Source organism: Daphnia pulex, chromosome 1 (genome assembly GCF_021134715.1).
Source record: "Daphnia pulex isolate KAP4 chromosome 1, ASM2113471v1".
NCBI classification, from domain to species: Eukaryota; Metazoa; Arthropoda; class Branchiopoda; order Diplostraca; family Daphniidae; genus Daphnia; species Daphnia pulex.
This window is the reverse complement of record NC_060017.1, coordinates 6577056-6587084: the sequence shown is the minus strand read 5'-3', so window position 1 is coordinate 6587084 and position 10029 is coordinate 6577056. Positions and strand designations below refer to the sequence as shown.

Sequence of the window (10029 nt, the reverse complement as noted above, 5' to 3'; positions counted from 1 at the left end):
TGGGTCTCTCTCGGAACCAGCAGCAGCTCGCGTCTTTTTTAAAAGAACAGAACACGGTGCCTAACGGATTTATTTATCTTGTAATGGCAGACGTTGCTGGGATGGGCCATCCGTTTCTCTCCAACGCCTGCAGTCATCGGAGACCTTTTGGGCCTTTTTTCTCTCTCTCTCTCTGGTACACACGGTAACTACGGCGACCTTTGGGTATTGTGATAAGAATTCGACACCCCGCGTAGCTTCTCTAGCGACGGCCATACAAGCTTTTGGGTTCTTATATTTTCATTTCAAAAGGTGTATACACCACTGTACCAAGTGTGGTCGCCATTTAAGACCTCGTACCGCACACACGGCATCAGACACGGCGGCCACTGGGAGGGGGGCAGTGGTGGTCTTGTTATTTGAAATAAAAACAATCTAAATAGAATAACATTATGGGGGGAAATATGGAAAAAACCATATCGAGTTGCGGTGAACTCGTAGGTCCCCAACAAGAAAGAAGACCACCCGTATTATACAGACGATTGGCGACATCCTCTCTAAACTCTCCCCTGTGCTGTTGTTGTACTTATTATATGACCATGTAGTAGTAGTTCAATAAGGGACGACGCCGACGTGACCGACAATCCCTTTGGAAAAATGGTCTCCTGCTCAAGTTTATAGGTCACAGGGCTGAGGCTAAAACAACTGTGTTGACCAAGTTTGAACACTGGGGTTTATGGGTCTTTGAAAGACCGCAATGACGAATATTCACCGACATCGAACCGCTGCCTGTTCAAACCTTCAAAATAACACGGCACATCTGGAGATAATAATTAAATCTCGTAGTTTCGAAATCTTTTCATCGTGTTTGTTATTCCTAACCTTTACTTCTTTCCATACGAGACCGTGAACATTGAACACGGCATGATTGCGGCCTTTTTTTAGCATTTTGAATCAGGTTTGAATCTAGCTCCACCTGTTGGCACGATTCAAAAGCTTTTGGAACAACAAATCAACAGAAGAAAAAAAAACACACAAGTTTAAAGTCTCTGCTGGGAATCTTACTCAGATATTCGCTCCTAGACATGATTAGGGGCGTTTCAACTGGTATCTGTTGTATTACTGGTAGTCTTGGTATCCCAAACAAGGTATTCAACTTTCTTGTATCTCGGTCGAAAGTTTATTTAACTCGTCACGATACCCAAGTGCGACTGCTTTTCTCAAGGGGACAACTCAAACGATCGGCTGTCGTTGACAGATTCCCCACCAAATCACTTGTAGATCACCAGCAACGTTATTTCAGAAACTTTGAAAGAAATCAATCAAGTCTGTCGAAAATGAGTCGCTACTTCTCACAAGGAGAGGGTACTTTGCAAGTCCCTATGGATCTTTTTGCTGTGAATAGAGATCGCCTTTGCAAAAGTTTGAGACAACTGCCTAAACTACAAAAGAACAGTGTTGTAGTATTGCAGGGTGGTCAAGGAATTCCTCGCTATTGCACTGATGTTGAATATGTCTTCCGTCAGGTATATAACTACTGTCTAATATCAATACTTTAATTTTTATACATATAACATGAACTAACTACTACTTTCGAATGCCACCTTTTGTTAGGAGTCTTTCTTTCATTGGGCCTTTGGTGTCATAGAGCCTGATTTTTTTGGTGCCATTGAAGTAGAGTCTGGAACATCTCATCTCTTCATTCCAAAATATCCAGAGGCTTATGCTGTCTGGATGGGCAAGATTTTTAATTGTGATCATTACAAGCAAAAGTATGGAGTTGACCATGTTCATTATGTTGATGAGGCAAGTTGTCACATATTTTTCATAACTAAAGAAATCAGGTTTTTATTTTCAATATTTTTCATTTAGATGGCAGTGATATTGGAAAATGCCAAAGCAGAAATAGTTCTCACAGTAGTAAGTTATAAAAAGTGCCAACTGAAGTTCAACATACAAAGTAAATATTTTTAATGAACTTTAGAAAGGCATGAACACGGACAGTAATCTTTGTACCCGCGAAGCCGTGTTTGAAGGAATGAGCAAGTAAACAATAATATATTCAAACTGAATTGAAAAACAAAGAGATAATTTTGTTTGCATTGCTAGATTCAAAATTGATAACGAGTTGCTTCACCCTGTCATCGTCGAATGGTAAGTGATCTTTAATCATTCATAATAGATATTTGAATCGTATAAACTCTGAACTGTCCGCTCTGCCTGCCTCTTTGGTAACCGTTTACGCAAAGTTGCCGAACCTAATGTTGGTCTAGCAGACGAGTGGACGACGTGATTTTTGGTAAACCGTGTCGAGTATCTGGCATTCCTGTGATGTATTTTACGAAATATTAAAGTCGTTATGTAAGCTGGGATACATTTTCGTATTTGAAGAAATTGTCTCAGTGAAAGTGAAAGCTATGGCTTTAGTTCTTCAAAGTTACTCTCGTTGGTTCTCATCAACGATCAGGCTTGTGTCACGAGTGAGTAGGGCAGGAAAAACAAAAAGGTGGTGTAGCAACGATGGCCAAACGCCCAGCTCGCAATTTGGTCACTCGGTGATCTTACTTCAAGACGGTTTAAATATTGAAGAACTCCCTATTGCAGTAAGAAGAGCCAACAGTCAATTTTTACAAATGAGAATGAAGAACCATTTAGTGGTAGACAATGACTGCTCAACGGGTGAAGCACCATCTGATTCAATCTTCAGAAAATGTTTAAATCTTGAAGCAGTAATTTCTAAATTGGATGAATTCAACATCGAAGAAGTGACTGCTCCAGTTGCCCATCAAGCCTTAGCCAGAATGGCAGAATTGGGAAGGAACATGGAGTACCGTAATAGTGGTGCAGAGCTAGACAAATCTTTCACTCTGGATTCTGTTCTACTTCAGCTGGGAACCACAATTTGCAAGACTGGAACAACAGATAATTTAATTGGAAGTCTACAATTAATTCTTTTGCCCTCATTCCCTTTCAGAGTTTCCTCACTGAGAATACTTTTGGCTGAAAATTGCCTTAATCGAGTACTTGATAACCTGTGCAGCGTCGTTCAAGTATGTAAAATAATCGAACTTTTCTCGGCTATGTCACAACCAGAGTGGGCCGACAAATGTTGGGTTGGACTAATAGGCCGACAGATGACTGAATCCGACATATTGCGTGTGTTTCAAATTTTAACGCGTGTAAAGGAGAGCCAACGTGCCATTTTCCACTATGTCGAGCGAATACTGGTGTCCGGGATTAATCAATTAGACGAACGAGGAGTTCTACAAATTTTGTCGATTGTTGCTGACCTAAATCTTCCTCACAGACGAATTTGCACACTCGTTTCGAACTGGATGAAATTGAATTTACATACCATATCTGAAGACGGAATAGCCAAGTTGTTGAACCTGTACCGCCGACTGGATCATTCCGATAAATATTTCGTTCAAGCAGTCGAAAGATTCTTCAAATCCAGACAATCAACATCCAACAGACTTGATGAAGACCTGATAATCGCAGCATCGGATTATTTTCGCCATTTTCAATATTGCCCCACAGTAGTTTTCAATGTAGTGGCAGACGGGTTTTCCCGTATGGGTCATGAAAAATTGAGTGTTCGCACAGTTGAAGCTGTTTTGACCGCTTTCGGTTTGCTGGATTTTCATCCCGACAACGATTTTGCATTCTGGTCAGCTGCAGAGGAAGTGATTGAGAAAAGAATTGTTGAATTTCGACCGGAATCTCTCTTGGACGTCCTTTTGTCGTGTGTCTATCTTCAACGTTATCCAATGAACTTCATACCCCAAGTTTACTCTTCAAACTTCATCAATCGGGTGCACAGTCAAACGGAAGATATCATCGAGAATTGTCGCTCCAAGTTGAGATTACTAGATGCTGCCATGAGTTTCGAATGCGGCCAGTACGGTTCATCCTACTTTCAACCCAAGGACTACCACCCTAAAACGCTGCCGCGTGACGGTCGTATCATTCGGATGATCAATCAATTAGTCACCCCAATTCAAGAAATTTGCGGAGATCAATTCAAAGTCTTGCCTTCCACCTTGTTAAGAGACCTCCCACTTAACCATGCGTACATGATTGATATTCTTGTTTCGCCAGCAAATGAAATGACTCAATGCCGTTACGGGAACAGCCGTGTCTCCGGAAAACGAAATTGCTTGGCGATCCTTATTCATCCACCAGAACACTATGCAATTCATTCGCCTTCAAAGAAAACATTTGTGGGCATCGAAGCTATGAGACATCGTCATCTGTTATTAATGGGATTTCAACCACTTCATCTTGATTGGCATGAAGTTATCTCGTTGACGAACAAGAAAGAAACACAGTTGCTCCAGTCGTATATTGATAGTCGTCTATTTTCCTTTTTGAATGACTGTACTCGCTTTTAACCGCAGGCTAAACAGTTATTTAATGTCCGTGTGATAATTTCGGAAATACATTTGCGCTCCGTGTAAACAAATATCTCTTTTTTCTCGATTAATTTTTGTTTAATAGTCGCGTAATCAAAACTTCGATGGAGTTGGACGTTCTTCGCTACGCCAATAAGGTTTCTTCTGCCGCCCACATTGCTGTGATGAAGGCTGTTCGGCCAGGTTAGCTTTAAACGCATGAAAAACATTTCAAGACAATTGCTTTAACTTGATTTATTTTTATTTTTTATTGCAGGCATGAAAGAATATCAGTGTGAATCAGTCTTTCTTCACCACTCTTATTTCCAGTAAATGTTTTTTTTATTATTATTATTATTGTTATTTCAGCATTGAATTACTAACCACATGAAATTTAACTTCTATAGTGGTGGATGCCGTCATGTTTCTTATACCTGCATATGCGGATCTGGAGAGAACGGAAGTGTACTTCATTACGGTCACGCTGGAGCGCCCAATGATAAGTTGATTCGTGAAGGCGACATGTGGTAGGTCTACATTGATTTCCATTCAAACAAAATACGGAGTGGAGTATACATACATTTTTGCATTTTGTTAAGTCTATTTGATATGGGGGCGGAGTATTATTGTTTCGCTTCCGATATTACTTGTTCCTTCCCGGCCAATGGCAAGTTTACCGACCGCCAAAAGGGAATCTACAATGCCGTATTGGAAGCTAGTCGGGCCGTTATTGCTCACATTAAACCAGGTAAGTGGTCTGTTTGTATTTTTAGTTTACGGAAGATGTTAATTTCTTTTGAACGTCTTAGGCGTCAGTTGGATTGATATGCATTTGCTGGCGAATAGGGTGATGCTGAAGCATTTGAAAGAGCACGGTTTACTCCAAGGAGATGTTGACGACATGATGAAGGTAGTGCATAACTCACAAAGAAAAGAAAATGTGAAGATAATTTTTGTTTGTTTTTGTTTTTCGAATGTTTTTTTCTGAAAGGCAAACTTGGCGGCTACGTTTCAGCCCCATGGTCTAGGTCATTTTATGGGCCTTGATGTTCACGATGTTGGTGGATATCTTGAGGGCCATCCTGCTCGTCCAGAGAAAGCTGGCCTGAAAAGTTTAAGAACAGCTCGTGTTCTCCAACCAGGAATGGTATTGACTGTTGAACCAGGATGTTATTTCATAGACCGATTGTTGGATCAAGCTCTGGAAGATCCCGAACTTTCTAAATTCTTGATTAAAGAAGCCGTAGCAGAACACAGGGGATTCGGTGGAGTTCGTATTGAAGACGATATTGTCGTCACAGAGACGGGAGTCGAAGTAATGACTGAAGTCCCTAGAAGGTAATAATCGCAAGTGATACTTGTATTTTTTTAAAGTACAACTTAACCTTTTTGTATTGTTTTTCAGTATTGAGGAAATTGAAGCTACCATGTCCGTAAAATGTTAAGTGATCACAACGTATTAAGTATACTTATACCCTTATACAGCTTATAATATCGGCGATTCAATTTTATGTTTATCATTGCAGAAACTTATCATTACCCCTTATTTTTTTACTATCTTTGGTTAGTTGGGTAGCATGTAATATGTTAAAGGGGAAAAATAATAAAAAAAAGGGAAAGATTGGAAATTGATTTTATTATTTCACTTCACTGAACTGAGAAAAGATTGTAAAGAACCTTTCACAGAGGCATTGTTACTAATAGTTTTGGATATGTTCTTCAGTTGATTTCGAGAAAATTGCTGTTTTTTCCCTGGTTTTGTCACCTTGGTTGGTTTATTAGGGGATTTGCTTTTTTGCAGCTTTTCCTGTTGTTTACTGGGGTTGTTTTGATTGCTAACAGCAGCAGATTTTTTCTTTTTACATTTCTTTGTTTCCTGATTGTCCGATGGAAGAGGAATTCGTTTGACTGACTTGACTTCCTTTGGAGGGAGAGGTGTTGGGAAGGCGGTCTGTTTGAAACAGCTACCACATTTAATAAGTAGGTTGGACTTATTTTCAGAGTAACGCTCAAGAATGTGTTTGTTAAAAGGGCTTATTTTCTTAGAATTTTTTGACTTCATTAAGACTTTCTGAATTTTTCCTGTTTTGAAAGTTTTCTTTAATTCCAATTTGTACTTCCCCATACTCCATGGATTACCACAACTCTGACATATGTTGGATTTACTGACCTTTCTAAATTTTACACCAACATTTGTGAGGTTCACAGCTTTTTTGCATCTTAGCCTGTAAAGAGTCAAAACTTTAATTTTGATTTGATAATTTTCAAACTAAAACTTACAAAAGGTTGGCTGTTATGGCTGGATGAACGTCAACAGTACTGATAGCCGCCTTCCACAAGAAAACTGAAGTTGAATTTTTCTCAGTTGTCTCAGCCATTATACTGTCCGTTATTCGTACAAATTTTACAAAACAAAGCAGGTATTATAATATTAATCCTTACTTCTGAATTACATTCAGCTAAATAGCAAAAAACATTGTCAAAATTTTGTCAAATTCGTAAACAAGCCGGGACCAGGCCTTATATTATACCAGGCCTGATATGAATGTACGTACTACTTGTACTTGTCAATCAGTTGTAATCTTAGCCGCTACGCTTCGCTACTTACTACCATGACCCTTCTTTCTTTTTTTAAATGATAAATAGATTTGATTTTTAATTTGAAAAACAGAAGGTGCTGCTGGCCATGTCTGATTACCACTGTTACAGCGCTTACGTCAGAGAGATATTGACAAAGGCGCTTCACGGTTGGATAGAGTCCGAGTATCCACGGCAGCCTAGCCTGCGTGCGTCCATCTGACTTCAAGTTATTTTGCACTGTCTGGTTACATTGAAATGTATTTGATTTTTATTTCTTATAACAATTTATCTTTATAGTCGGGCAGATGACGTTGAGCTGTCTGAAATCAATCCAGCCGTTCCGTTCAGTCGTTCGTGAGCTGTTGCCTTTTTAAAATATTAACCCGACGATAGAACTCCAGTGCCCGACAGTAGAACACTAGAACTCGATTGAATTTTAAATATTTTAAATGTCCGTCAATAGAACTCCAACGATTTTAAAATATGCACTAGAGTTCTATTGTCGGGTATTTTTAATAATATTTAAAAAAGGAGTTCTTATGTCTTTGGAGTTCTACTGTCGTTGGAGTTCTACGGTAGCCATACCTTTGCCTGATGGCTATGGCTGTCACTAGGTGGATAAAACTATGTCCGCTAGATGGCGCGAATGGGTCGGTTAGTGACGAAAATTTTGCCATTTCTTCTAAAGACACTGAGCGGAAAGGTACAGTTACTTCTGTTGCGTTTTTTCCATGTTTTTTTCCTGACATGCTTCGTGTGTTGAAAGTTGAAACTGCTATCCATTTTTCCAAAATGTCTCTTGCTCGTTTCGTCGCATGCGGAACACTTTCAGAACAATTAAAGTAATTATAGTTGATCGCTACAGATTTAGTTAATGACTAGAGAGTAGACCCCTTTGCTTCTCTGTTGCAATTATGAGTTAAGACCATTATGGAAATGTGGATTAAATTTGTTATTTTCAAGTTGGAAAACTTGACAACTACAAATTCCTTAAGATTTATCAAGGTAATTCTGAGAGATTGTAGTATAGTTAACTTCATACTTCTGTTGTTTTGTTATGTCACATGAAATTCTGTTCCTTGATAGTAACTCGATTTTGTTTTTCAATAGCCAGATGAAGTCTGCGCTTCTTTGTTGCAGTCTAATGTGCACATGGATTGGTTGCAGTATTCAGTGAAAGGTGTGATTAAACTGAGCTGTTTGCATGCAGTCTGTGGTGCCGATGTTGTCCTGGAGTGTGGGAGAGTTCCATGCTTCAAGTCTTATGGGATCAGCCATATATCTGAGTTGATGCTGGACCATGCTGCATTGTGGTTGCCGAAATGTTGAACATCTAGTAGAACTGCAAGAAGCCTTCTTGAAACGGTAATTTGATAAAAATTATAAGTTCTAACTTGGGAAGTATCATGCTTGGACTACTATAATTGCTTAAATTGGTTAATTTGGACATGGATTTGTTGCAGCCATCCAGTGAAAGGTGTGATTAAATTGAGCTGTTAAATGCAGTCTTTGGTGCCAATGTTGTCCTGGAGTGTGGGAGAGTTCCATGCTTCAAGTCTTCTGGGATCAGCCATATCTAAGTTGACGCTGGATCATTGTGCATTGTGGTTGCCGAAATGTTGGACATCTAGTAGAACTGCAAGAAGCCTTCTTGAAATGGTAATTTGATAAACATTTTAAGTTCTAACTTGGGGAGTATCATGCTTGGACTACTATAATCGCTTACATTGGTTAATTTTAACATTTGGGGATTTCATCAAGTCAACAGCTCTTTCCTTTGATCATATGTATTGAGTTATGTATTATTTAAGGGGAATTTGTTATCTAGATAGGCAGATACCGTAGAAGAATGTTTTTGTTTTGCTGCAGAGTACTCTACAAATTTCAAATGAATTTGTATTGAAATCTTAAATGAGTAATCTAGTTTCATGTAATTTTTTTTTCAACTATAGTTATCAGCAGATGATGTTGCCATAGAATATTTGGGTTAACTCTACTTGAAGTGACATATTTGTTTTTATTTTATACAAAATTTCCATTGATGTAAACATTAATTTCATTTTGGTCATAGGTTTATGTTTATGTAGCAGTGATGTTCCTGTCAAATGTGGCATGTTGTTGCAGCCTGCTGGTGACGGATTTTTTGCATCGAGTTAAACTGTTGCTGTTCCTTGGTGCCGGACTGCTGGTGTTGTGCACAAAAGTTACATCCAGTTTTAATTGTTATTTGTGTCTATTCAAGTATTCAGTTAACCGTTTATATGTTGAGAATGAAAAAAAAAATAGTAATACGGGGAATTTTTACGTTGAACAAATAATAAACATACCTTCGCGATTGGGAAATCAACGAGGAGGAAAATGTTGGGGGGGGGGACATTTGATTTTCATTAACTAAAAGAAATGATATTTTGTAAGGTAGAAATGAAATCCTTTGTTAATCATATCCATATACCTACCTATATAACCACATCTCTTTCTAAAACTCCATAACATCCACCAACATCCATTCCTTAAACTCCCATTTCCCCACAAATGTAAAATAACTGTACTATGTAAACTATATTGTTGAATAAAAAACCATCTAAGTAAAATATAAAATTCTTTTTATTCTGGAACACTTACAAAATAAACAATTCATTAAACAGAGCGTCCGGTTCAAGACAATTTTTTTTGTGCGAGGCTTTTTAGCAAGTAATCCGCCACCCAATTTGACAAAAAGTAATAGTTTGTTTTCACGGAAATTGCGTCAGACGGTTACAAAATTTCTAATTCAACAATCTCATGTAGAAATTTGCATCTAGTCTACTGGTGCAAATTGTGATTCTTTAAGCTTGTTTATTTAGGAGATGTGTTAAAAAATTGTGAGTAGCCAATAAATTGAACTAATTCGCTTTTTCAGAATATTTTGAAGATAGATCACAACAAAGTCTAAAAACAACAAAGTGATCTAAAACCAAAATATTCAGAAAAAGTGGATTAGTTAAATTGTTTAGCTACCCACAATTGCTTTTAACACATCACCTAAATTAATCAAGCTTAAAGAATCGCAATTTGCACCAGTAGACTAGATGCAAAT

The 10029-nt window shown here is 38.3% G+C and overlaps 3 protein-coding genes and 1 long non-coding RNA gene across 8 annotated transcripts; 3 read left to right on the top strand and 1 right to left on the bottom strand.

Annotated features, from left to right (window-relative positions):
- Nucleotides 1-984: 984 nt before the first annotated feature.
- On the top strand, nucleotides 985-6001 carry LOC124200094 (xaa-Pro dipeptidase-like). 3 transcript variants are annotated; one of them, XM_046596211.1, is made up of 13 exons: nucleotides 985-1127; nucleotides 1205-1505; nucleotides 1594-1785; nucleotides 1852-1899; nucleotides 1964-2025; nucleotides 2089-2133; nucleotides 4480-4577; nucleotides 4651-4702; nucleotides 4781-4900; nucleotides 4973-5121; nucleotides 5183-5283; nucleotides 5365-5711; nucleotides 5779-6001. In XM_046596211.1, the coding sequence occupies exons 2-13, from the start codon at nucleotides 1317-1319 to the stop codon at nucleotides 5816-5818; spliced, it is 1443 nt and encodes a 480-aa protein (XP_046452167.1). In that variant the 5' UTR covers nucleotides 985-1127; nucleotides 1205-1316; the 3' UTR covers nucleotides 5819-6001. The 3 variants fall into 3 exon arrangements, with proteins under 3 accessions (XP_046452167.1, XP_046452157.1, XP_046452163.1); XM_046596207.1 differs by having other exon boundaries at nucleotides 989-1127; nucleotides 1186-1505; XM_046596201.1 differs by having other exon boundaries at nucleotides 986-1505.
- LOC124200076 lies at nucleotides 2140-4444 on the top strand. Its single transcript, XM_046596175.1, has one exon. The coding sequence runs from the start codon at nucleotides 2397-2399 to the stop codon at nucleotides 4371-4373; it is 1977 nt and encodes a 658-aa protein (XP_046452131.1). The 5' UTR covers nucleotides 2140-2396; the 3' UTR covers nucleotides 4374-4444.
- On the bottom strand, nucleotides 5991-7054 carry LOC124200180. The gene is made up of 2 exons (XM_046596334.1): nucleotides 6654-7054; nucleotides 5991-6598 (listed from the first exon to the last, which is right to left on the bottom strand). Exons 1-2 carry the CDS (start codon nucleotides 6749-6751, stop codon nucleotides 6016-6018), a joined length of 681 nt encoding a protein of 226 aa, XP_046452290.1. The 5' UTR covers nucleotides 6752-7054; the 3' UTR covers nucleotides 5991-6015.
- A 317-nt stretch (nucleotides 7055-7371) lies between these two features.
- LOC124200238 lies at nucleotides 7372-9380 on the top strand. Of its 3 annotated transcripts, none has more exons than XR_006877204.1 (4): nucleotides 7372-7656; nucleotides 8064-8318; nucleotides 8417-8612; nucleotides 9025-9380. It is a non-coding gene; the product is annotated as an uncharacterized LOC124200238 (long non-coding RNA). The 3 variants fall into 3 exon arrangements; XR_006877205.1 differs by lacking the exon at nucleotides 7372-7656 and adding an exon at nucleotides 7703-7795; XR_006877203.1 differs by lacking the exon at nucleotides 7372-7656 and adding an exon at nucleotides 7936-7958.
- Nucleotides 9381-10029: the final 649 nt, after the last annotated feature.

Bases quoted from the DNA above. Each gene is read 5' to 3' on its own strand.
- LOC124200076 (XM_046596175.1), top strand. From the start codon at position 2,397: ATGGCTTTAGTTCTTCAAAGTTACTCTCGTTGGTTCTCATCAACGATC.
- LOC124200094 (XM_046596201.1), top strand. From the start codon at position 1,065: ATGATTAGGGGCGTTTCAACTGGTATCTGTTGTATTACTGGTAGTCTT. The intron at 4,578-4,650 runs GTTAGCTTTAAA...TTTTTATTGCAG, and splicing joins GATGAAGGCTGTTCGGCCAG to GCATGAAAGAATATCAGTGT. The intron at 5,284-5,364 runs GTAGTGCATAAC...TTTTTCTGAAAG, and splicing joins ATGTTGACGACATGATGAAG to GCAAACTTGGCGGCTACGTT.
- LOC124200180 (XM_046596334.1), bottom strand. From the start codon at position 6,751: ATGGCTGAGACAACTGAGAAAAATTCAACTTCAGTTTTCTTGTGGAAG. The intron at 6,599-6,653 runs GTAAGTTTTAGT...GACTCTTTACAG, and splicing joins GCCATAACAGCCAACCTTTT to GCTAAGATGCAAAAAAGCTG.